Consider the following 27,668-nt stretch of genomic DNA (forward strand, 5'->3'; position numbering starts at 1 on the left):
GACGGAGCACAGGTTCGTTACAAATGTCTGAAATGTTTATGTGTGCTGTGACTCATATCAGTAGGTCTGTAACATATGTGTCAGTAGGTCTATATAATATGTGTATTTCAGACATTTGTAACGAACCCCTGTTGATCAATGCAGTGTAACACACGATATTTCTGATACATGTAAGATTGCATGAGCGTTAAAATTGTTTCCATTGCCGGCATTGGTGATTTCAACCGATGTGCATTTTGTACGATATTGCAGACATTGGTCTTGTTTTCGTTGTAATGAAAGTGTTTTTTATTTTGCACATACATTTACAATGGCATTGTCAAATGTCACAATGCCCAGCGATATTTCAGCAGCCGTCATGTTTATCTATATTAGATATTGTAGTTCCGGTCAGTGTTGTATTAATACGCTAAGAATTGTGTCTCGTGATGCATGGTAATTAAAGTCACATCAACGCCACAGCTTTCAAAGAGGCTACATAGTGACAATGCCATGCAAATGTAAATATTCAGGATTGAATTACACTTTAGAAGAAATGAATTGCAAAACTTTTGTGCATGGATTATTATTGTTCCTTTTTCGAAAATTGATCATGTTTACCTCCATTATTTCATATGATAAAACATTTATTTAAGCAGGGTTTGTCGGTGTGATTGCTGAGGCCAATGTGAACTTCCAGATGCTGAGTCTACGACGTGTTTCAGGATGGAACGGGAACGGAATGCCAGAGGACGACTGGTTGACACAAAGTGTACATGTTGATCCAGTCACTAAATATCCTAAATTTTATAGCGACACCTTTATAAAACTGTCAATTAGCGATATTAAAAGATTAAATATCCAGATGTCAATCTGGCCCCAACAGTTGGAAGGACTCGTGCTGTTTAATGAGGGCAGGATTCCGGGATCGTTTGTATACTTAATTATACACAAGGGTGTGCTCCGGTTTTGTTTCAACTGTGGACAGCTATCTGTTTGTGAAAACGTTCAGGACGTAGAGGTGAGTATTGTTCCTCATACACTTACATATAACTACCGGTAAATGTACCGCTACCATGTTCCGAAAACGACAGTGTAAGTGTAAAGAATGGCCTTGGCCGAAATGTTGTTACGTTAACAAGGTAGACATGCGCTGTCTCGTTTTACTAGATTAATGTATGTCTAAAACTCCTCATAGCAAAACATGCTACAGATCCAGACAGATATATCAGATCGGTTGTTAAAGCAAATCTAGTTCCATGTAAAACCATTTCAGAATGGAGCATTTCTCACGGTTATTCTAAATATTTGTTACCATGTTTTCGCTTTAATTCGAAATCAGGCTGACCAATCAGAAAACCCAGAAATAACCTTCACTTCATCTTGAAGACATATTTATCGTAATTGATCTGTGTGTAATATGTTATCATATTTGTACAATTCGTATCCATGTAAATATCTTTACTTTGATATCCAGGTACTCGTATGATTAATAGACGAAACCTTCTTTATCAAGAAGGTAAGGTGTCATGAGTTTGAGACCAGGACACGCACGGGTCATATAATGTCTCCCTTCGTTACATGTGTTGTGTTTTTAAATGAGTGCTTTCTGATTCGTTAGAAAAACACTAGTGTGCGGTCTTGCTTTTATCACATACCTTCCGTATTCGGTAGAGACCGATACAAAGATTTAATAAACTTTGATATGTTTTTGTAAATAGCGGGAACTTTTCAGTTCGTCATGACAAGGGGATTCCCATAAAAAGTAGTTCCGGCTAGTAGGTAAATACAACATTCCGTATTGCACATGTGCAATACAGAACGTTGTATTTCATGGTCTGATAATTGCTTGTATTACTATAACAAGATTCAACAGGTATGTGATAAAGTAGTTTATGTTGACCCGAAGGAGTAAGATATGAACTGTATATGTCGTAAAACTGTATAGTATATCTATTGTCATGTAATGAAGCTAGTTATTCAAACAAAATTATATGCAATCAAAAATATTTGAAGCAAATGTCAGTGACATAATTGCAATTGTTTAAGTTTTGAAGCTTAAAATGAATGAAGCGAATTTTACCTTTAAACAGTCGATGCGTTGGTACCGCGTGTCCATTATCGTGTCTGGGATCATGAGCAGTATCCGTATAAACTTAGGGAAGGCAGTCCAGCTCACCTCTCCAGGACTGCCGTACTACACCGGCTCGCATGTATTCGTGGGTGGAGGAGAGAGTCAAGACTGGGTCATTTTCACAGCTATTACAGGAACAGACCGAGGATTTTCAGGGACTTTCCACGAGGTCACCATCAACGGCCAACACTACACGCTGCGGACCCAGCCTCTGGAGAACAGCAGGGGGTTCATGAACACCGAGGGTGTCAGTTCCACAGGTATTCCTACTTACCTTCGAAACGGTATACTTATTTAACTTCGACTAGTATACTAACTTATCTTCGAAACACATGTGTTTGTTTCATTGTGTCATATTTTTCATATTTCCGACCTTGTCAACACGTTTGGTTATGTTCCTATAATATGCTGTAATAAGTGCTTCTTCGAGAAAAAGTTTCTTAAATTTTAATCACTAACGGAAACAAGTGTAATCATCCTGAGATAGGAGGTTAATTCCACAAAATTAAACTGTTTTACAAACAGCTGAGAATCTAAGGAAAGCTTTTTGTTCTTGATATTGAAAGATTTCTTTATTTAGATTGGAATATACATTATGGGTTTTGTGTGGATCTATATCGTTTTCAGAGAAGATTATGGAGATCCTTGAGCGAAGCGACAGTAAAGTAGTCCTTCGATGTGACTTTTCACATTATGCGCATTCTGAAAGTGATGTTTACGTGGAATGGTTTAATGTAGACAAGAAAATAAAGTCTAGTCCTGATCGAAAAATTACGCCAAGGGTATGTAACTTTCATTATCAAATTTTCTGTAAAGTGTCGTTATAGATTATCAATGCCTGAATTAAAAACGAATGTTGATTTACTTTTAGTTTAGTTGACTTTGTTAGTATATTAGTACTACCTTGTAAAAGTAAAAAAGACGGAAAACGATTTTGCTTAGGGAAAGTTGGATGGTTTGCTTAGGGAAAGTTGGATGGTTTGTTAAGTTATGAGTACAATTACCGAATCATTGTCAATCGCTTTGAATTAGGAATCAAAGCCAATTTGTATTTTTTTTTTGTAAAAGCTTTTGAGTTCCTTTATAATTTTGTTTTGAGAAGTGTTGCTGTTTTGTTTGAAGTTGCCAGGCAACTCGTACCTCGGAGCGCTCACCTTGTCAGCTAAGCACCACGGGTCAGGGTTGTATGTGTGTATGATCCGACACAAAGGACGGCTCACCAACCACATAGCTTTTGTACTCACCAGGGATAACACTGACCTCGGTAAGAAAGTAGACTTGACGATCATCATGACACTGGCTGATATTATTGCATGACGTGTTCCTGACATTTTCAGTGATATAAATACCAATAAACATGGGCAAACATCTTAGTCTATCTATTTATTTTGCCACTAAAAACTTAAATTGTATATATTTTTAGATTGTTTCTATTCTTATGACAAATTAGTATTTACAACACATATTACTCTTGAATTGCAATCAAACAATTTTTTTTTACCAGAAATGTTATAAGCATTCCTCGTTTTGAAAATGTCGTAGCAATGTTTAAACGCAAGATTTATATGTTGATTTTAAAATAATCGAAAAATAACCTTACCTCAATATTATGTCAATTTGTCTTTTATACGGATACTGTTCAAAATTTGCCTTAAAGTGAGAAAAAATAAATATCTTCCAAGGGACATGTTTTAAACAGTCAGTAGATATCATCAAAACTCTGACCCCGAAATAAATTTTGCCGTCGGTTGTCATTTATTTCCTGACCTTCTACAGTAGCTTATGTTCTAGCTTCATCTTAACACAGCAAGCAACACTAGATCATTAAATGCAAGAATGAGCATATGACATCACAGTCCTTTATACCAATTGTATACGGGATTGTGGTTTTCAATATCAATTTCTTTCCAAGTATATTTCATGCATGTTCCACCTGTCATCAAATATTTTCCCGTTCTTCCTTTTCAAACACCACCAAACACGAATTGTTTTGTCACTTCTCAAATTTCATTTGCATTTTAAAAACTCTTTGCTGCCATGAGAACCGCTTCCCCGTAAATTCAACTGAATGCCGATCAAATTACTGTTTTCAGTTGTGATTCACAAGCCAAACGACAGGAAATATGTGTCTGATTATGAGCAATGTTCTCTTCCCGTCACGGGTTTTATTTTCAACACATTCAGACCTTTCGCCAAGTTGCTACCGATCGTAGCAGTTAAAACATTTGCGAACGTATGATTCTTCATGTGATTTATTATGATAATTGCACAATCAATACTTTATTAGCTGTGGCGAAAATTGTATTCTACCTATCAATGCTATCTGACTGTGTTGACATAGAATGAAGTAGAGGACAATATGACGTTATGAATAACTCACATGATCCTAAAGTCTATTGTAGAAAAATGAAAGGGTATAATCTGTGTCTAAAAATAGTGCGGTTGTAAACCAAACATTAGATGCAAATGGAATCAATTCGCCTTACTGACACGACAAAGACTTAGTCTCTTGCCTAAATTCACATTCCCGAGAAATGTTAAAATGAAATCATCCCAATACATAACCTATGTAGCTGTGCGCGAAGGAACTAGGGTGTAAACTGATAATCTGGCCTTAAGACCCTATGCTATGTAATTGTGAGGCTGACTTTGTAGTTATCCCGTCCTACAATTGAACGTGTAGTGTTTATGTATTACAGTTTATGATATGGCCATTATGGAGGTGACAGGAGAACAGGATTTCCTCATTTTTATGGCAATATTTGCCATGCTTGCCCTTATATTTTCGACATGTAGGATGTTTCAACTAGCCAAAGAAGATGGCATGTAAGTAATAAACTATTGTTATATTATTGATTATTGTATTAAACGGTTGATTCAAAAATTATTGTTTATAAAAGTCACAAACAGATATGAATGATATTGTGTATTTCTGATAGGATTTCCCCCTCAACATATTGTATGAAAGAATGGACTAACAACCAGTTTCTTTCTGAATCCTGATATAACAGTAACAGAGGCATATCATCATATGAATCTTTCTTATTCTCGGTATCAGTCGCCCGATGCTTGAAAAACTAAAACAGTTCAGAGCCAGATCGTCAAACAAAGACACAGTAGAGACCGAGTTCCGACAGCCTCCCGGAATAGATGACCTTTACAAGGTAAGTTTAAACCTTTTTTTTCAATTCAAACTATCAGTTGTATTTTCAATTTCAATCATTAAAGCGACATTTCTACATTTCAAACTTCGCCGAAATGAATGAACAGATTTCGACCCCTATAAACGAATACATATTTTACACTGTTATAAAAACACTGCGCATTTTGTGTAGTATTGCAATTGGTTGGGATCTTGATAAAATGTAAACGACAACACAAATCTTGTTAGGCTGAGATGATCCCTGAGGGAGTTGCTAATGAACCTGTCGGTGATTCTAATGACGATACTAAGGACTCGCAGGACAAAGATTCTGAAATAGTCGAGACACCTGAAACCGAGAACATTGCCATAGACCTACATTCTTCATATAGCTGCGAGGACGACGGTAACGAAGGACAGGTAGTTTATATTGTCATTAACCCCTATTCATCGTAAGCAATGTATGTAGTCTGAATCCTGTAATACCTATACCTCCTACAGCAAAAATATTAGATTCTCCTTCCTATCATAGAATAATAAGCAATTTCTGTATGGGCGATGGACTATATACAGAGTGGAAGTTTTACTCCATACAAAGATTTTTCCTCAATTCGTTCAATGTATAAAGTACAGACTGTCCCTGTGTAATGATTTTAAACCTTTTGCTTTCAATTCCACAGCAGCCAATCACTCCGTCTTTTCAATCTATTCCAAATCATCCCAGCATGCACGGCACTTCTGGAGCAGTATGTAAGTTGTATTTCGGTTTTGTTAATGTAGCTACATGGTTTCGATAACATATCGTAATGACAAATATGATTTCATGAATATACAGTTTGAATAACAACGAATTAATTGAATAAATTAATATATGTTTTCGAAAGATATACAAATATTTGGCGCAGTTAGTGCGTCACAAGTGAAAAATTATGAAAAATGAAAAATATGTATTTCAGTATTCTCAAAAATTGATATGCAAATATGCAAGAATAATAGTGTATACCCAATACAAATATTTTGGGCATTTAAAAGTTCCATATTTGCATTTGGAAAATTAAATATTGTGTATACAATATAGTTTGTGATGCCTACCGAATATAAGTTCACTCTTTTCTAGTACATCAACCAAGCACGATAAGCCATGGAGCAAGGATATCTTCAGTTACGCTTTACGATCCACAAAGCGCTAGAAGTAATATCAATGATGACGAGATACCGAGGAGATCCTCAGCATTGCCCCGCGATCCACAAAGCGCTAGAAGTAATATCAATGATGACGGGATACCGAGGAGATTATCAGTAAAACTCCGCGATCCACAAAGCGCTAGAAGTTATATCAATGATGACGAGATATCCAGGAGATCCTCAGCATTGCTCCGCGATCCACAAAGCGCTAGAAGTAATATCAATGATGACGAGATCCCGAGGAGATCCTCAGCTTTGCTCCGCGATCCACAAAGCGCTAGAAGAAATATCAATGATGACGAGATACCGAGGAGATCCTCAGCATTGCCCCGCGGTCCACAAAGCGCTAGAAGTAATATCAATGATGACGAGATACCCAGGAGATCATCAGTAAAATTCCGCAGTACACAAAGCGCTAGAGAAGACACCATTGATGACAAGATACCCAGGAAAACAGTAAAACCACGCGGTACACAGAGTGCTAGAGACGACATCGATGATGAGATACTTAGGTATATAAATATACGTAACGAATTTAAGTAAACCCAATGCACATGATAGCCTTCAATTCATAATAACATCAAAAGTATTTTGGCATAATTGAACACGTGTTTTCAAAGGAAGTTTCCTAATTGTTTGAATAGAATATTTCCAACTGCTACTGGAATAGTGTTTGTCAGTCTGACGGACCCTTCTCTGGCTTCACTCAATAGATACATATATGACTAACATAACTTTTAAGACGTAGATACATACATTTTAACTCGTGTCGATTTGTAATCAAATATTCTCTTAGTAATATGTTTTAATAACGTGAGAAAACTTTTCTTTTCAGCTTACGCTTATACTTTTAGGGCCAGGGCCCACTTGTATAAAACATCTCATAGTTAAGGAAAAGATCAAGCAATGTTTTGTCTATGGGAAATCTTAGACTTGAGGAAATCTCAAGAGTTGAGATGTTTTATACAAGTGGGCCCTGTTTTGTGTTGTACTATACTAATTCAAGTTTAGCAGTAATACTTTTTTCATTCGTATTTTGCTTACAAAGTGACAGTGACATATTTCTGTTTGAAATGGATGACTAGTCAAATATGACATTTATATCATCATCATACTATTAAGAGGATTAAAGTACCTTCAAATCGTACACGAATTCTATGGGATCATAAGTTTTATATTATACGGCGAATGAATTATCAAATCAGAATGCATATGGAGGTAATGCTATGAAAAATGCAGGTTATTTTATGTATGAGCACATATCGAGGCAGAGAGAAATAGTTTAGGCCCTACTCCGATTCGCTATTATAAACACTTTGTCCGTTTGTCTCTCCGTCCACGCAATCGTTTCCAGAGATTATCACAAAATCAAAAGGTATAAAATTCCTGTATTATATCTGGTGATACTCTTAAATATTTATGTGTGCAATCAGGCTTTTAAAAGGTCCTAATCTGAAGGTCAAGGTCACTGTTACTAAAAATATAGCACGCGAATATTGTTAAAACAACATCAAAATATACTCTCAGACCCACCAGGGTTATTTTAGTAATAAATTGTATTTTGTAAATAATCTACATGAAATACACCATATAATCGGTATCTCTAAATCCAAGATGGGCACCAGTCAAGGAACCTGACACCAAAATGCATGTATGATATATTGTCATAGCTTCATTTAGTGGAGCTTTCCGACTCGGCAGGGCTTGTTTTGATATTAAATAGTATTTGGTGATCACATCGCCATATTTCCCGGATTATGAAATCCAAGATGGTCACCGGCCGCTGCTTGGCGGAGATAAATGATGTTTAGTGGTAGCTCATATATGGAAAAATCACGCATTGTTCTGATTATACGATCAAAGAAAACCACCATGGCCTTTGATTGGCTAAGACCTTCTGGATTTAAACTTCTGTTCTGATTTGCTCACACTTGATGGTAACTGGTATGTGTTTTATTACATACTTGTGTAATGCCTTATGATCAATATTCAGAAATCCAAAAAGCGGGGATAAAACAGTTAAGTACATGGCGGATCCCGTGCTGATCTGTCGGCGTCTTTGTTTTGATTGACAATCACGTCTTTTGTTTTACTTAAGAGAATTATAATGTCGATTGCGTTTGAATATGATTTTCCAGCTCCGAGATTGTAACAATAGACGACAGTCAGTATGCCCCACCAGATCAAAAGCATGAGACGTCACAGTGGTCACCATATTCCTCTAGCATCTCCGCCCGTGGTGATGTTGCCAAGGGTGTGTCCTCTTATATAAACTCCCAGGGTGATGTTTCCAGGGGCATGTCATATCATAGAGCCTCTCGGATTGATGATGTGAGAGGCGTGTCTTCTCACACAGTTCCAAATACCCGGTCTAGCTTCTCTTCTGGGGAAAGATTGGGTTCGTCACACCAAGTGCCTGTAACAGAGAACAAGTAAGTATAAATAGACCTAACAGTGTATAACAAGTGTTCAATGTTCATTGAATAATAGAATCTTCCCCTACCTTGAGGGTGTGACAGAGAAATCTCCTAACCGAGGAGTGATGGTTTTGGTTTTGGTTTAGACAACCAAAAATATAACCCCTCGGTTAGGAGATTTCTCTATCACACCCTCAAGGTAGGTGATGATTATTTTTTTTCCCGTCCTATTATTTCATTCACAACACCGACAGTAGTATGCCAAGTTTGGAAACAAAAACAAATATGGGGTATGCATATCGTCATTCACTTTTGATGACGTCACAATTACCGATGACGCATTTAATGACGTCACAATTGAACATGTGCTAATCGGCACGAGACTATCACCCCCTAGGGGTGACTAATAAAATCTTCCCCTATCTTGAGGGTGTGACAGAAAAATCTCCTACCCGAGAGGTGATTCTTTTGGTTGTCTAACCTGAGGCTATGCCGAGAGTTGGGCAACCAACAAAAATCACCCGAGGGTAGGAGATTTCTCTGTTACACCCTCAAGGTAGGGAAAGATTATTTTTCTCCCATCCTATTATTTCAGTCACAACTCCACCGACAATAATCTGCCTTGTTTGTTCGTCAATAACTTTAACGACGTCACAATTACACCTGTAACGCATTTAATGACGACACAATTTATCACGTGCTAATCGGCACAAGGCTATCTCCCCCTAGGGGGTGACAAGCTGATCTCTCCCGGCTAAAACGGGAGACACACCTGTGAAGGGTGGGAGAAAACTGAGTCAACATCCAGTTTATAAATAGATTGCTAAAAAGGTTTTTAGCGTACTATTTTTCGATCCAAAATAGTTACTCTGATAGGCTTACTGCAATCTAAACAAGTTTAAAACCTCTAGTAAATGGATCCACTTTTACCTGTAGTATTTCAATTGAAGTATACAATTATAACGTTGCATTGGAGTTCAGTATTGCGATAAGTCAAACATAAAGCCCGAGATTAAGTAAAAGAAAGAGGAAAGTAAACCTTCCTGCCAATTTGAACATAAATCGTCAAACTGAAAAATGAGACGATTCCGCCGTTCATGTTTACCTTTATGGACGAGAGCACATTAACAATAACAAAAACACTTTACACGTGTAAATAGTTAGAGATAACATTAAATAATAATCGAGGGAATGTTCAACCTCATTTCAAAAAAGTAAGAGGTGATAACGACGGGTCTGAAGTTTGACGGTTCAAGCATGTTCGATAATTCTATCAGGAAGTTAGATTTTGTCCAAATGACCTGCATCTGATCAAGGTAAATACTTGTTGATTAGTCTTACTAGAGAAAAGATTGGCTTCATGCATACCTAACATGTAGTAATCTCTTCTCGCATGAAATGACTCGGAAGTTCGCCTAAAAAAAAAAACTTTAGGAAAAGCACACCTTTTTATCCGTTTTTACCCATAAAATAATGCAGGTCTTGTTGCTAAAGTTATTTCTATTATCATTGTAAATGCATGTTTAAAACTTTGATACTTAACCAGGTAACATGTATTTGGAATGTACATCGACTTGAATTATTTTGACCTTGTGTATGGATAATGTGGTATATTGTCTCAATATGTTACTCTATAGTGATGTACAACCACCTCAGCCACAAATCAGCTGGACCCACAGATCAACTCACCAGATAGCAAATGGGTCTATGAGGTATGTCATATACACATCTTCTAAACCAATCTTCACATATTTTATCTTCTGACAGTTCATTTGTCCTCAATTCTTTTTTTGTGCTGTCTGAATATGTATTTCTCTGACATGTAGGCATGTATTATTGTCCAGACCGTAGGCTTTGAGATATTGATAGTGGAGTTTTCTGACTCCAAGAAAAATAATGTGAAGTGAGGTCTGTGCTTCAGATTTATTTCGAAATGGTGTTGTATACCCTGGAAAGTATATCTTGGTGATTTTAATGTAGCTTACTCAAACTTCATTGTTACATTTAACTCTAAAATTAATAAAACGGTTGAAAGGTAAATATTTCCTTTCAATTTTAGATCTAGGACTTCTCCAAGCCCTTCACGTCAGCAGAGTTCTATCCTTGAGAACCAGTTATCGTGTTCACTACCACCTGCTGGGTCACCATCACCTCCTAAGTCTCCCCTAGTATGGACATCTCCTTCACATCAACAACCGGACCTTGCTATAACTGTCTCGGCAAACAGGTCGTTGACTGGCAAGATAGACCCACAATATACCCTACCAACCTTACCGTCTACTCAAACATTGCCGCAACCCCCGAGTCAGGGTAACATGGCCGGAGAAGATGTGGTGACGTCATCCAGTGAGGAGACGTCTCAAGATGGAACATCTAGTTCATCTGATCAGTCCTCAGATTTGGATCCTGGAACGGATACGGAAACATCGCTATCATTTCCACCATTACCAACACCACCTCCTCCGACACCTTAATATCACCTGTCTATAACGTTGGAATCTGGTCAAATGTTATGTTTTCTCAATCGAGTGGGTAAAGTTATGAACGACCTTATTCCATGTATACCAATGAAAAATGATCATTTAATAAAACAGTTTTACACGCTTGATTTGGTTTGTTTTCAGTGTCACTTATTTACACTATCAGTACAGAGCTGGCTTTGCCTACATTCGTTCCAACTTTATTTAGTTTAAATGTTTTAATTAGTTATTTAATGCGTTCACCGAGAGATGTTCAAGAGAAATAAAAAGTGATAAAAGTGATATAAAAACCATAAAAGGAGTAGACTTCGTTAATGCAAAATGAAATAGATTGTTCAAAATAGCAAAAGCTGACGGAGAAACGAAATTAATTCGGATACCCTACATAACGTACTCTGATATGCATGTTTGTGACACCATAACATTGAACCTCGCTAGACAGCTACGTCACCACCGGTAACCCTCTGTGTCTTATGTTTTGTATCTATTTGCTGATCACATTATTTACCTACAGAGAGATATAGTTATCTAGACCTGGTTTCAAGTTCAAACTCGTTCATAGAGAGCTATGAAGAATGTGGCTTCACTTGTTAATAATAGCATATATAGCAAACTTCTTTTGATAAAGAATACATCATATCTTGTATTTTTATAAATGCTATGACATTGCATTGGCGGCGCACATACATAGCTCCAAGCAAATCCAAGGATAGAGCAAATATTGGTTCCGATAATGAAGATGTTCCCTATCTCTGAAACAAACATAATTTCTATTTCCCGGTCTCGCATGTAGCATCACTATAGAATAAGTCTCGACTCTATCAATCCCAGCTTATTACATGGAGAAAGAGAAATTTAAAGCGTCAATTATTATCACTTTAAAATAAATATCTGTCCAATCTGATTAAAATCATCTGTTGTACAACAATTTCTTCCAAGTGAAGGGGGTTATGTTTAATATTTACCAGTAAATATTTCATAATCGATAATTGTCTCCTGCGTTTTTATGTGAAATAACGAAAAATGCGCAAATACAGGATCTCCAACGAGTGATGACTGTTTACTGAGAACTAATTCAGCTTTAATTCTGTTTCTTTATTTCGTAGTTTTTTGTAGCGCCATCCTGAGATGGAGTAAAACTGTAATACAAACACACATTCTTACTAACACGATAGAATAAGCTTATAAACACTGAACGAGAAATTAGATAAATTCAACTTAATTTGACATGTCGTGTATGACAAATGTACAATATTACTCAATATTAATGACTAAAAGAAACATGTAACACATATTTATCAATAGTTACACTACTCGTTGCCGCAGATGTAAAGAATTCTCTATGTATGGTGGTACCATGTGTTTCTAAAATGACGTCTGCTAAAGATCTGAGGCAATATTAAACTGCGGACGGTAATGTCCGGAAAGGCGTATACAATAATAACCTACTCGACCGGGTAGATAATTCCGGAATATACCATATCGATGTACTACATACATATTACATTTGCTGAGGTGAACTAAATACTTAATACTTATGTATTCTACAAATTAATCACTACTTAAGATAAATGTTCTATTTTGTAACATGACAATGACTGATTTTTAATTATAAAGTACGACCTTCGGTGACACCTATAGAATACACGAGAGTAATGACACCAGTTAAAGTTATGAGGTGATAGAACTATAGCGGCTACATGTACTTGAGTAATGAAACCCTAAGCAGGTATGGAGAAATGGAGCCTTTTGTTGGTATGAGAGTGACGAAACCCATGGCAGGTATTGAAGCGATGGAACCTTTTACAGTTGAAAGAGTTAAACTACAGTAGAATCAATAAATGAATATTTATCATATCTTTCATTTATAAGACTAATTGGACAGGCATGTACATACACATGAGCGTGCATGTGATACAAAATGTACATACTAGTACATACTCTCTCTATATATAGTACGCAGTTCACTAAGTACCCTACCTATACATCGGTGGGCAATATTTTAACAGGTCAATAAGTATATTTTTATTATCATCATGATAAAGCACCTAGATACATTATCTCCATAGCACGAACTGATGTACATGTATCACATGAAAAACCCAGCACATCAACCCCAGCGGCCAGTAGCATCCATCTTGTATATAGTCAATGGTACAATCATACAGACATTACGAATTGACATATGCATTGCAATGCTGTGACGTGTTTGCGATTGCCTATAACCAAACATTCGTTTATTGCGTTCCAAACGGTTTGATCGTATGGGCCAGAGTTATTCGTTCATGAAACATGGACCGACTTAGTGATCATTGGTTTTTAATGGCCTTGGCAAAACCTTCAACGCCTGCATTTGTACTTGCATGTCCGCCAGAATTTATCCCTCCAAATTGGCACTAGTTCAATAGTGGGACATTTTTATGGCTACCTATCACCTAATTCCAATATTGTAACATGTGTTACGTCTGCCTAAAACGAGATCTGATATAATGACGTCGAAACGACAGGTCACACATAGTGATGATAATAAAAACCCATCGACTTTCATATCACACAAGGGTATAAAATCTATCCCGATTAGATCCTGATTGCGACCATACCACTTGTCTAAAGGCCTTACCAACTATTATCTCTCGAAATTTTGTGTTGTTATGTTTTCTGTTAAAAATGACATGTATAATGGGAATCGTGATATTTAGAGCAAGCTCTTGAATAACGAATCAACTTCGACATTTAAACATCGTAAACTGGTGATGCGGGGAAAAGTATAAGTTCCCCCGATTTTGAGCGTGTGGCAGAGAAACATCAAACTCAAGGGATGATTTGTTCAAATATCTACTGTATCTCATTGAGGGCTGACATACGAGTCCTAGGTGGTGACAGGAGAAACAGGTAAAAAGGGAGAAAGTTCTGTGAAATGTCTGTTGCAATAAAGAGTATGTATTTCCAAGTTCGTACCATCCGCATCCAAAGTAAAATAGCCAGACTTACCCTCTAGTTACAAACAATCCATATCCCAACCGTTAATGCTTACCAACCCTATCCCAGGTAAAATAGATTTACTTTTCTCTTTGATGCGTATCAACGCAATGGCAGGTAAAACAGATTGAATTTGCTCACCGCCCTCATTCCAGCTTACCCGCTGCTCAAGTACCACTATTATCCATTAAAAAATATCTTTTAATCCCTAGACACATACACGCACCGACCCAGTTAAAAAGTAACTTAACTATACCTTTGAGACTACAACCCCAATACCACGTAAAATGCCTCGTCTTAGCCCTTTTTATAGTTTGACTATAATAGTGCTTTAACCATATCATTCAGTAACACTTGTGTTATATGCAAGTGTTCAATATAAAATTATATTTTAGGATTACTAAATTTCAAGTTACATTGACTGTGATGATAACCTATACTGCATTGTTATACTATATGCTTGTATATTGCAGTGGCGAATCCAGAGGTTTTTTGGGGGGCTTCAGGACCCCTGAATAATTTGTGTTAATAAAGCCCAGTTCTGTGTAAACATAATACACACTTCGGCATTATGAGAGATAATGTACGTTACAGACAAAAGAGTAATGGTTTAAAGTCTAATATAAGTCGTAGGCAGTCTACCCTAACATAAACGGCGAGTATCTTACTAATGTTATTAGTATAAACCAGGGTAGACATACAGTTTAAGACCCGTGTGTACGCAGGTCAGGTAAATAACGGCAGGTAAATAACGGCACAACGCTTCTCACATGATGTACATGTGAGACTGCCCGAGGTGGGGTACAAGGTATTCTTATAAATAGGTAACAGATATTCTCGTTAGCTACAACAAATGATCAAGCGTCTGGTTGAACAAGACTAGGCAACAGACAGCCGAAACGATTACACGACACCATTCACGGCATGGCAGAACTTGACTCGTTACTCCAACAAAAGAGTGGGTACGATGTGGGACCATTCCGTACGTACGTACGACCTGTACTGGCTGAGTTTGTAGGTACGACACTGTTTGTTTTCATTGGCGTGCTGTCCGTACAGTCCGGTAATCTGGCCTCTATAGGCCTGGCGCATGGACTGACCATCGCGCTCCTCATCATGGGCCTCGGCAAAATCAGGTAAGACTTACTTTAAATTTAATAGGGCTTTACGAGGAATTGTTGCATTTATTACAGGTCGAAATCATTATATGCCTTATGGCTGATAATGCTAGACATTCGGCATAGTTTACGCCTAATGGTTATTCAACTGCATTTTAAATCCTGGTTTTTCATAACTTATTCTGGATTGATTTTTAACTTTTCTTATATAGCACTTACACTCCCCTAAAAATCTTTTGGTTTGATAACCTGGGTTTCCCTAGCTGAATCGTTTCACGGTAATGCTACATAAGTGAGAACCAGTTTGGATATTTAGTTATTGACTAAGAGAATTTAGTAGAAATGCAGGAATTGTAACAGTATTTCCTTTCATTATAGCAAATTCAATAACATAGCACTTGTCACATAGTATACGATAAAGGATCTTAAAAAGACTTAAATCATAATTAGTCGCAATTGTAACAATCTTTCAAATAGTCTCGAAGTTTTGATAATATAACATATTTGTGTTGTCAATGTTCTACTATAATATAGGGGCACATTTAGCAAAATGGATGGATCCTCGATGGTCAACAGATCATACAGGGACCAAGTTCACATTACGTCGACCGATCATACAGGAAACAAGTTAATAATAAACTGACCGATCATACAGGGAACAAGTTAACAATACTTCGACCGATCATACAGGGAACAAGCTCACAATACACTGACCGATCATACAGGACACAAGTTCACATTACGTCGACCGATCATACAGGGAACAAGCTCACAATACACTGACCGATCATACAGGGAACAAGTTAACAATACTTCGACCGATCATACAGGAAACAAGTTAACAATACTTCGACCGATCATACAGGGAACAAGTTAACAATACTTAGACCGATCATACAGGACACAAGTTCACATAACGTCGACCGATCATACAGGGAACAAGCTCACAATACACTGACCGATCATACAGGGAACAAGTTAACAATACTTCGACCGATCATACAGGAAACAAGTTAACAATACTTCGACCGATCATACAGGACACAAGTTCACATTACGTCGACCGATCATACAGGGAACAAGTTAACAATACACTGACCGATCATACAGGGAACAAGTTAACAATACACTGACCGACAATAGAGGGATTAAGTTAACAATACACTGACTGATCATACAGGGAACAAGTTCACAATACCCTGACCGACAATGTGGGAAATAGTTAACAATACACTGACCGATCATACAGGGAACAAGTATCATACAGGGAACAAGTTCACAATACACTGACCGATGATACAGGGAACAAGTTCACAATACACTGACCGATGATACAGGGAACAAGTTCACAATACACTGACCGAGCATACAGGGAACAAGTTCACAATACACTGACCGAGCATACAGGGAACAAGTTCACAATACACTGACCGATCATACACGGAACAAGTTAACAATACACTGACCGATCATACAAGGAACAAGTTAACAGTACACTGACCGATCATACAGGGAACAGGTTAACAATATACTGACCGCCCATACAGGGAACAAGTTAACAATACACTGACCGACAATAGAGGGATTAAGTTAACAATACACTGACTGATCATACAGGGAACAAGTTCACAATACACTGACCGATGATACAGGGAACAAGTTCACAATACACTGACCGATGATACAGGGAACAAGTTCACAATACACTGACCGATCATACAGGGAACAAGTTAACAATACACTGATCGATCATACAGGGAACAAGTTAACCATACACTGACCGATCATACAGGGAATGAGTTCACAATACCCTTACCGACAACAGAGGGAACAAGTTAACAATACACTGACCGATCATAAAGGGAACAAGTTAACAATACACTGACCGATCATACAGGGAACAAGTTAACAATACACTGACCGACAATAGAGGGAACAAGTTAACAATACACTGACCGATCAGAAAGGGAACAAGTTAACAATACACTGACCGACCATAGAGGGATTAAGTTAACAATACACTGACTGATCATACAGGGAACAAGTTCACAATACCCTGACCGCCGATAGAGGGAACAGGTTAACAATACACTGACCGATCATACAGGGTACAAGTTAACAGTACACTGACCGATCATACAGGGAACAAGTTCACAATACCCTGACCGACAATGTGGGAAATAGTTAACAATACACTGACCGATCATACAGGGAACAAGTTAACAATACACTGACCGACAATAGAGGGATTAAGTTAACAATACACTGACTGATCATACAGGGAACAAGTTAACAATACACTGACCAATCATACAGGGAACAAGTTCACAATACACTGACCGACCAAACAGGGAACAAGTTAACAATACACTGACCGTTCATACAGGGAACAAGCTAACGATACACTGACCGATCATACCGGGAACAAGTTAACAATACACTGACTGATCATACAGGGAACAAGTTAACAATACACTGACCGATCATACAGGGAACAAGTAAACAATGCACTGACCGACCAAACAGGGAACAAGTTCACAATACACTGACTGATCATACAGGGAACAAGTTCACAATACCCTGACCGACAATAGAGGGAACAAGTTAACAATACACTGACCGATCATACAGGGAACAAGTTCACAATAGCCTGACCGACAATGGAGGGAACAGGTTAACAATACACTGACCGATCATACAGGGAACAAGCTTACAATACACTGATCGATCATACAGGGGAACAAGTTCACAATACACTGACCGACAATAGAGGGAACAAGTTAACAATACACTGAACGACCATACAGGGAACAAGTTCACAATACCCTGACCGATCATACAGGGGAACAAGTTCACAATTCCCTGACCGATCATACAGGGGAACAAGTTCACAATACCCTGACCGACAATAGAGGGAAAAGGTTAACAATACACTGACCGATCATACAGGGAACAAGCTTACAATACACTGATCGATCATACAGGGAACAAGCTAACAAAACACTGACCGATAATACAGGGAACAAGTTCACAATACCCTGACCGACAATAGAGGGAACAGGGTAACAATACACTGACCGATCATACAGGGAACAAGTTAACAATACACTGACCAATCATACAGGGAACAAGCTGACAACACACTGACCGATAATACAGGGAACAAGTTAACAATACACTGACCGATCATACAGGGAACAAGTTAACAATACACTGACCGATCATACAGGGAACAAGTTAACAATACACTGACCGATCATACAGGGAACAAGTTCACAATACACTGACCGATCATACAGGGAACAAGTTAACAATACACTGACCGATCATACAGGGAACAAGTTCACAATACACTGACCGACCATACAGGGAACAGGTTAACAATACACTGACCGATCATACAGGGAACAAGTTAACAATACACTGACCGATCATACAGGGAACAAGTTAACAATACGCTGACCGACCAAACAGGGAACAAGCTAACAACATACTGACCGACCCTACAGGGAACAAGTTAACAATACACTGACCGATCATACAGGGAACAAGTTAACAATACACTGACCGATCATACATGGAACAAGTTTACAATACACTGACCGATCATACAGGACACAAGTTCACAATACACTGACCGATCATACAGGGAACAAGTTAACAATACACTGACCGATCATACATGGAACAAGTTTACAATACACTGACCGAACATACAGGACACAAGTTCACAATACACTGACCGACCAAACAGGGAACAAGCTAACAACACACTGACGACCCTACAGGGAACAAGTTAACAATACACTGACCGATCATACAGGGAACAAGTTAACAATACACTGACCGATCAAACATGGAACAAGTAAACAATACACTGACCGATTATACAGGGAACAGGTTAACAATATACTTACCGATCATACAGGGAACAAGTTAACAATATACTGACCGACCCTACAGGGAACAAACTAACAGTACACTGGCCGATCATACAGGGAACAAGTTAACAATACACTGACCGATCATACAGGGAACAAGTTCACAAAACACTGACGGACAATAGAGGGAACAAGTTAACAATACACTGACCGATCTTACAGGGGAACAAGTTAACAATACACTGACCGATCATACAGGACACAAATTCATATTTAGTCGACCGACCATACAGGGAACAGGTTAACAGTACACTGACCGATCATACAGGGAACAGGTTAACAATATACTGACCGACCATACAGGGAACAAGTTAACAATACACTGACCGATCATACCGGGAACAAGTTCACAAAACACTGACCGACAATAGAGGGAACAAGTTAACAATACACTGACCGATCATACAGGGAAGAAGTTCACAATACACTGACCGACAATAGAGGGAACAAGTTAACAGTACACTGACCGATCATACAGGACACAAGTTCACAATACACTGACCAACCAAACAGGGAACAAGTTAACAGTACACTTAACGATCATACAGGGAACAAGCTAACAACACACTGACCGATCATACAGGGAACAAGTTCTCAATACTCTGACCGATCATACAGGACACAAGTTCACATTAAGTCGACCGATCATACAGGGAACAAGTTCACAATACACTGACCGATCATACAGGGAACAAGTTAACAACATACTGACCGATCATACAGGGAACAAGTTAACAACACACTGACCGATCATACAGGACACAAGTTCACATTAAGTCGACCGATCATACAGGGAACAAGTTCACAATACACTGACCGACCAAACAGGGAACACGTTAACAGTACACTTAACGATCATACAGGGAACAAGCTAACAACACACTGACCGATCATACAGGGAACAAGTTCACAATACTCTGACCGATCATACAGGACACAAGTTCACATTAAGTCGACCGATCATACAGGGAACAAGTTAACAATACACTGATCAACCATACATGGAACAAGTTAACAATATACTGACCGATCATACAGGACACAAGTTCACATTAAGTCGACCGATAATATAGGGAACAAGTTAACAATACACTGATCGACCGTACAGGGAACAAGTTAACAATACACTGACCGATCATTCATGGAACAAGTTAACAATACACTGACCGATCATACAGGACACAAGTTCACATTAAGTCGACCGATCATATAGGGAACAAGTTAACAAAACACTGATCGAACATACAGGGAACAAGTTAACAACATACTGACCGATCATACAGGGAACAAGTTAACAACATACTGACTGATCATACAGGGAACAAGCTAACGATACACTGACCGATCATACAGGGAACAAGCTAAAAATACACTGACTGATCATACAGGGAACAAGTTAACAATATACTGACCGACCATACAGGTAACAAGTTAACAATACACTGACCGAATCAGATCGGTATTTTTGTTGTTAGATCCATAAATTCTGGTTATTATAAAAATGAACTATCTATTACGCAAAAACAGGGTATTATTACGTGCATTCCAAAAGGGGAGAAACCAAGACATTTCATTAAAAATTGGCGACCGATTTCACTTTTAAATATTGTTTATAAAATAGCATCAGGGGTTATAGCGGGTAGGGCAAAAACAGTCTTAGGTAAACTTATAGATAAAGATCAAACAGGATTTTTAGAAGAGCGTTACATTGGCGAAAACACTAGGATTATTTATGATATTATGAACTATACTGAAGACAACTATATACCTGGAATGCTTCTTATGATTGACTTTGAAAAAGCTTTTGATTCGGTATCATGGAAATTTATAGATAAAACTCTTTCTTTTTTTGGTTTCGGGGATAGTATTAGAAAATGGATAAAAACACTACATAATAATGTTTATTCTGCAATAAATCAGGGTCGGAATCTCTCTACTTTCTTCAAGGTTAAGCGCGGCTGTCGCAAATAATACGTCGACCTATCACACAGGGCGCATGTTCACTAAATGTTGAATAATTTAGCAACGAACAAAATAATAACGATCTGATCATATAATATGTATCCTAAATGAATAACCTTTTCGTCTGATGTGTCTTTCGTGTTCTTCAATAATGACCGTGCTGATTTACCTGTCAAACTTTCGTTGATGTGCTCATACTGGAGAAATATCCATGTCTTTATCACGATATATCACTTCCTGTTATTAATGTTTATGTATTTTCTAGCGGTGGACACTTTAACCCTGCTGTGTCCCTGGGAGTGTGTCTGTCGGGCGGTATCACGGTCGTCCTCACAGTAGCCTACATCGTGGCTCAGATCCTTGGGGGAATGATTGGGGCAGCATTCGTTAGGGTAAGTGTCAGACTGCCTTTCTGAAAACGGATCAATATGGAAGCATTATCTATTTCTATGGAAAAAATTGAAGCTGTTTGTCTCCCTTTGATCAATATGAAATCTTTACGTTTGAACTATCTCAGTCTTTGGACAATATAGCAGATCCCACATCGAACATAAACGTTATAAACTCCACTTGTTGTGTTAACACAATTTTATGACATATTTATACTAATTCAAACTCTTCTGTTTGTCTGTGGATAAGCTTCCTCTTTCCTATTATTTGTGAATGTATGACGGTACGTTACTTCTCTTCTGTGGTTTGTGATATGTGTTTGTGTCATATCCCTCTTGTTGTAACTACATGTCTTTACTACTGTGTGTATGTGACGGTATGTAATAATTTTGTATGGGAGAATATAACAGTATACAACATCTCTCCTGTTATTTATGATACTGTGACAAAAGTTCATGCCTCTCCTGTTTTTTATGAGTTTGTGATTATGTGTCATGAGTCTTCTGTTGTTTATGAGGATATGACGATATATCATGTCTCTCCTGTTGTTTTTGAGAATGTGACGATATGCATACATGTACCTCTCCTGTTGTTTGTGAAGATACGACTGTTTATCATGTATCTCCTGTTGTTTGTGAGGATGTGACGATATGCATGCTTCTCTTTTTATTTATGAGTTTGTTATTATGTGTCAGGTCTCTCCTGTTGTTTGTGAGGATGTGATGCTATACGTTCTGTTGTTTGTGAGGATGTGATGCTATACGTTCTGTTGTTTGTGAGGATACGACTGTTTGTCATGTATCTCCTGTTGTGTGTGAGGATGTGACTGTTTGTCATGTATCTCCTGTTGTTTGTGAGGATGTGACGATATACGTTCTGTTGTTTGTGAGGATGTGACTGTATGTCAAGTATCTCCTGTTGTGTGTGAGGATGTGACGATATATCATGTATCCCCTGTTGTTTGTGTAGATGTGATAATATACAAGCCTCTGCTTTTGTTTGTGAGGATGTGACGATATACATGCCTCTCTAGTTATTTGTGTTGATTATTAAGCTACTTCCACTTGTCTATTATAGGCTATACTTGAGGACAAAATGTACAACGCCATAGATGGAGGAGCACATATCCCTAGCATAGACGCCGGCTGGGCCGTATTCGGGGAAATTATCCTAACAACAATCCTCGTCCTCTCCGTCCTCATGAACGCTGTAAACGATGAAACAAAGAACGAGTTCGCCCCTTTCGCAATAGGATTTGCTGTAGCGGTAGACATAATGGCAGCGTAAGTGATGTTCTTACAATTGCAGCTCATCGGTCTGAGTTGTCTGGTTGTATTTTATCGATAAGTATTAATGAATGGCGTGATCGTAATAGCGAGTCTCTTTCCTCAACATACAAGAGATAATAAGAGAAATCAAAGGTGGAAACATAACCGTAATTCGAGCAAACGGTGTTCATCAAATCATAGTCATGTCATGTCCTTAAAGTGATAACCAGGGTAGTGACAAAGAAACCACAAGTAAAACTTTTGAGCATAATTACAAAATGTCGATTTTCATATCTCACACGGGTGTGGTCATTTCTCAATGAGATCATGCACCTTTCGAAACCTTGTAAGTTTGTCCGTTAGTATTCTTTAAATACACGTACCTATATATCCCGAAAATCAGTCTATTAAACATGCAAGAGGTAGACATGTTACACGGAGGCACGTTAGTCTAGTGGTAGGACGCCGGGCTCGTGACCGAAGGGTTGCGGGCTAGAGTCACGGCACGACACTGTGTTTTATCTTTGGGCAAGATACTTTACTTCGCTTGTACCAGTCTACTAAGCTGTAAATGAGTACGTGGTTGGGCAGTGCTAGAATTGAAAAATGCTAGATGTAAGCGCCAAAATGGTTAGTCTAGTGGTAGGACGCCGGGCTCGTGACCGAAGGGTTGCAGGTTAGAGTCACGGCACGACACTGTGTTTTATCTTTGAGCAAGATACTTTACTTCGCTTGTACAGTCTACTAAGCTGTAAATGAGTACGTGGTTGTTGAAAAATATATTGGGTGGTTACAATGACCGTATAACCACGGTAATAATTTGCTTACCATTTTGAGACGACCTACAAACTAGGCTGTGATAAAGCGGTATATAAGAACCTCGAATTATTATAATTATTACACATTCGGACAGTGTAGGTAGTCTCCGTAAGGTCATCTACCTATGTTGTCCGGTTGATGTCAAGAGTGTACTCTTTTGTGAATTTCGCTCTAAACAGCTGTGCAACGCGTATTATTTACTATTAAGACTTTCCAAATTTCAGTAATTTAGAAGAAAAAAAATGCCGATTGAGGTTTATTCTCTTGATACTAGCGTTGCTAAACCCGTTTCGTTCTAGATTTTAAAAGTAAATAGTTCATATTTTGTTTTCTTGATAAGTGAAAGTTTTCTGTAACGCGTGGTGTCAAAACTAAGGTAATTTTCACTAGTGCACTCTTAAAAGTCAGTTTGGTGCAAAAATAACAATAAGGATGTTTGTCCGTGAAGAGAATATCAACTAAACCTCCAATGTAAAATCATATGATAAGATGTAAAAATATATATATTCCAGTCGTGTATGTGATCAGCTGTTATATTGTGCTGTCTATTACAGGGGTAGTACGACCGGCGCATCCATGAATCCGGCCCGAAGTTTCGGACCGGCAGTGGCAGCCTCGGCTGTCATCATGAAGAACCCGTGGCCCTACCACTACGTGTACTGGGTGGGACCCGCAGTGGGTGCAATGCTAGCAGCCATCTTGCATAGGTAATTTTCATTTGACAAAATGATGGCACGCTACCTGGAAAGCATTTCTTTCTAGATACAGACACTGCTTTTCCTTCATACGATTTCAACCATATGTAAACTGTTTAAGTCCCAACAAATACCCGGAGAGTCGATTGTATGTCAACCCCATTGTCACAAGATTGCATATAGGATATCATAGAAAATCTTTAAAAAATTATATAATCATAATTAAAAAAAAAATCTAAACAATCTGACATGCGATTTCCCAAAGGCGAATGGTACATATTTAAATAAAAACTTAAAAATCGTATTAGATTATTTCTATTAATACACATGGTTTTACAAAGTCAATATCTATTATATAAAAAATGGCAGATATTCAATCAAACATTCTGTGATCTCTAACGGAAAGACATCAAATAATGTTTTATGTTTTATGAAAGTACTTCAACAGATTGAAATATTAACATAGACACAATAACATTAATTTAAATTAATCTTCAATATTATTCAGAGCACACAAAATACTAATTCATTGACGTCGCCCTTTGTTTTTATGCTTACCCTTCTCAGTATTAAATGTAAGATTGTGGGACATTAGCCTAATTCCAACAGGTTCCTTTAAATATTAAACAGCAAGAGGTTTTTTTCCAGTAGTTATGTAGACTCTAACCGTTGCACATGTATTGGTAGATATTTCCATTAAAATGATAACCTATTCTTGTATAGATATTAAAAATTCTTTGTTCATAATTTTAAAGTCAGACATGTCAACAGGCTAGAATTCCAATATCCTTGTTCATAATCATCACCCTATATTATTATTGTTTCTATATACCATTGAAGCAAGACTATAAAATCCAATAATCCGAATTAAATAATTCTATTCATACTAAAAGATTACAAATGTTCGCATGAAATTAACCACCTTGATTTAAGATGTTACATTTTTCCTTTACAGATATTGATATTTCAGACCCACACCTCAAAAATCGTTTAAGATAGTATCATAATCAGACAGATGTGTTTCAATACAGTTATGTTGCAGACATACCTTCCGTATACAACAAAAACTGCTTTTTTGTCATGTTCTTATTTTTGCTTTCGTTAAATTCGTTTTAAGCAACTGTTGTTAAATGATTCGTAAATGGTGTTGACAATCATATTTTGTGATCTGTTGTGTTTCAAGTTTTTCGTGTTCGTCGATGTAGCTTCGCTCGTTCAGGTTTTGCGTCCTCGCAACAGTTAAGGTCAAATGTCACGTAGTATTTGAGTTTAATGGTGCTTTTGTTGATAATTAAAGATAAATACATATTCAAAAAATTTACATTTCAGAATTTTCAAGCGGTAGACACTGAAATGTGATGTGTAAAAATCGTCGGTGTTCAGCATACAGTGCAAACCGCTCAGTTCGTATGATGAACAGGGTTTGGAGAGCATCACTACATACACAGTGGCAGTGGACAGTAAAGCCCGAAAGGCATAGACCAATTCAACGAGAATCCATATATGGCCACCCAGGGCGATAGCAGAACTTCTAATCGCATTTAGCCATGCTAAGAAACCTGTTGTGTTTAAGCCAAAATTGCCATTGCCACTTGTATTTTTCTGTATATGTATCTTGGTCAATGGATATGTAATGTGAAGATGATTGTCTACCAGCTTTAAACCGTCTACAATAGTATGCACACCGATCTGTTTTGGACCTATCCTAATAAGCCAATAATTGCATATACTAGAAGAGAGGAAAGAATCCCAATGTCTAAATATGGCCAAACCTAAATTAATCCATGGATAATTTTGCTTCCAATAGCATTCTCTTATACTCCCCCTTACACAGGAATCATATACATTCTAAGTGAGTGTAAGGAACGAATCATCTGGGTAGATATCGGAACATTTCTACTTTGTTCGGGACGCTTTGTGGTTTACCGTTAACGCCAGGAAGACATGAGAGATTTAACGAATGAGAATTTTATATATTTCCTCTGCATTACATTAACATTTAGTCGCATGTTGTGGTGACGTCGACATTATGAACACACATCAAGGTATGTCCAAACACATACCCTGTAGTTTGATCTGATATCTTTGTGCATGATGCTAGTACCAATCATGTAAGAAGATTGATATTTTACATTAAATATATTGTTATGTATTCCATATTGTTCATAGTTTATATGAAGTTTTAAATAAAATATTTTGATGCATAGTTGTGTCTTCCTTTTTTCCCTTAAATACAGTGCATTTTGTCAGTGAAGCGTTCCATATAAGATCATCACGTTATCACGCCAGTACTATTTGTACCTGATATATATTTACATCAGTACCAGTGATCAGGTCTAGTTATCCTTTTACATGTAAGTTAACCCTACCTAAAGTTAAAACTGAAACACATGTAAATCTCCTATGAGTCACAGCTCTAACGTACACAAAACAAATAATCACTTAAAATACGTAGGAAGCATACGTCTACTCACAATTTAAAGTAAGTCAATCAAGGAACCAAAGATAAAGTAGTTGTTTTTACTACATCATTTGCTCATAAGGTCCATTTAGTGTCTTCAGTGGTACGAAAGTTCAAAAATATCACGTGACTTTCTTTGTTATTGAATTGAATGCGTAGTATGTCCAATTGTCAGAATTCGTTAGCAACAAGCAAAACACAACCTCGGCATTATTGGGAAATTTTGTTGTGATAGGCATACAGACCCAAATCTTCTATAGAGAATAATACATGCCTTTTTCCATATCACACCCAGTATCAACCCGAGACTGCAATATTAGTCGAGGGTTGATACTGGGTGTGATATGGAAAAAGTGATGTTTTATTCTGTTTATTACATACTTACTAATAAAAGCTACTATCTTATGATAATTTTTTCTTTTGAAATATTGAAAACGAAAAAAAATCCAAAAGGGGTGTGGAAAAAGTCATGATTTATTCTGTTTATTACATACTTACTAATAAAAGCTACTTTCTTACGATAATTTTTTTCTTTTGAAATATTGAAAAACGAAAAAAAATCCTAAAGGTGTGTGATACGGGTTTTGCGGGCTGATACGGGTTTTGGGGTGTGATACGGCGGGGGCTGATACGGCTTTTGGGGTGTGATACGGCGAGGGCTGATATGGGTAAGAGCAATTGTGTCGTATCGCATATAC

At 37.6% G+C, this 27,668-nt stretch overlaps 2 protein-coding genes across 3 annotated transcripts; both read left to right on the forward strand.

The window, feature by feature from the left end:
- The first annotated feature begins 480 nt into the window (after positions 1–480).
- On the forward strand, positions 481–11,480 carry LOC110463267. Of its 2 annotated transcripts, XM_021517716.1 has the most exons (13): positions 481–1,000; positions 2,073–2,373; positions 2,741–2,895; positions 3,236–3,377; positions 4,813–4,939; positions 5,172–5,277; positions 5,505–5,675; positions 5,936–6,005; positions 6,373–6,568; positions 6,776–6,952; positions 8,579–8,872; positions 10,495–10,569; positions 10,917–11,480. In XM_021517716.1, the coding sequence occupies exons 1-13, from the start codon at positions 680–682 to the stop codon at positions 11,329–11,331; spliced, it is 2,550 nt and encodes an 849-aa protein (XP_021373391.1). In that variant the 5' UTR covers positions 481–679; the 3' UTR covers positions 11,332–11,480. The 2 variants fall into 2 exon arrangements, with proteins under 2 accessions (XP_021373391.1, XP_021373390.1); XM_021517715.1 differs by having other exon boundaries at positions 483–1,000; positions 6,373–6,952.
- A 3,608-nt stretch (positions 11,481–15,088) lies between these two features.
- LOC110463257 (aquaporin-8-like) lies at positions 15,089–26,715 on the forward strand. The gene is made up of 5 exons (XM_021517693.1): positions 15,089–15,452; positions 21,603–21,729; positions 22,805–23,010; positions 24,369–24,521; positions 25,839–26,715. Exons 1-5 carry the CDS (start codon positions 15,241–15,243, stop codon positions 25,852–25,854), a joined length of 714 nt encoding a protein of 237 aa, XP_021373368.1. The 5' UTR covers positions 15,089–15,240; the 3' UTR covers positions 25,855–26,715.
- Positions 26,716–27,668: the final 953 nt, after the last annotated feature.

The sequence above is a fragment of the Mizuhopecten yessoensis genome, unplaced genomic scaffold (assembly GCF_002113885.1).
Source record: "Mizuhopecten yessoensis strain PY_sf001 unplaced genomic scaffold, ASM211388v2 scaffold10883, whole genome shotgun sequence".
Classification (NCBI taxonomy): domain Eukaryota; kingdom Metazoa; phylum Mollusca; class Bivalvia; order Pectinida; family Pectinidae; genus Mizuhopecten; species Mizuhopecten yessoensis.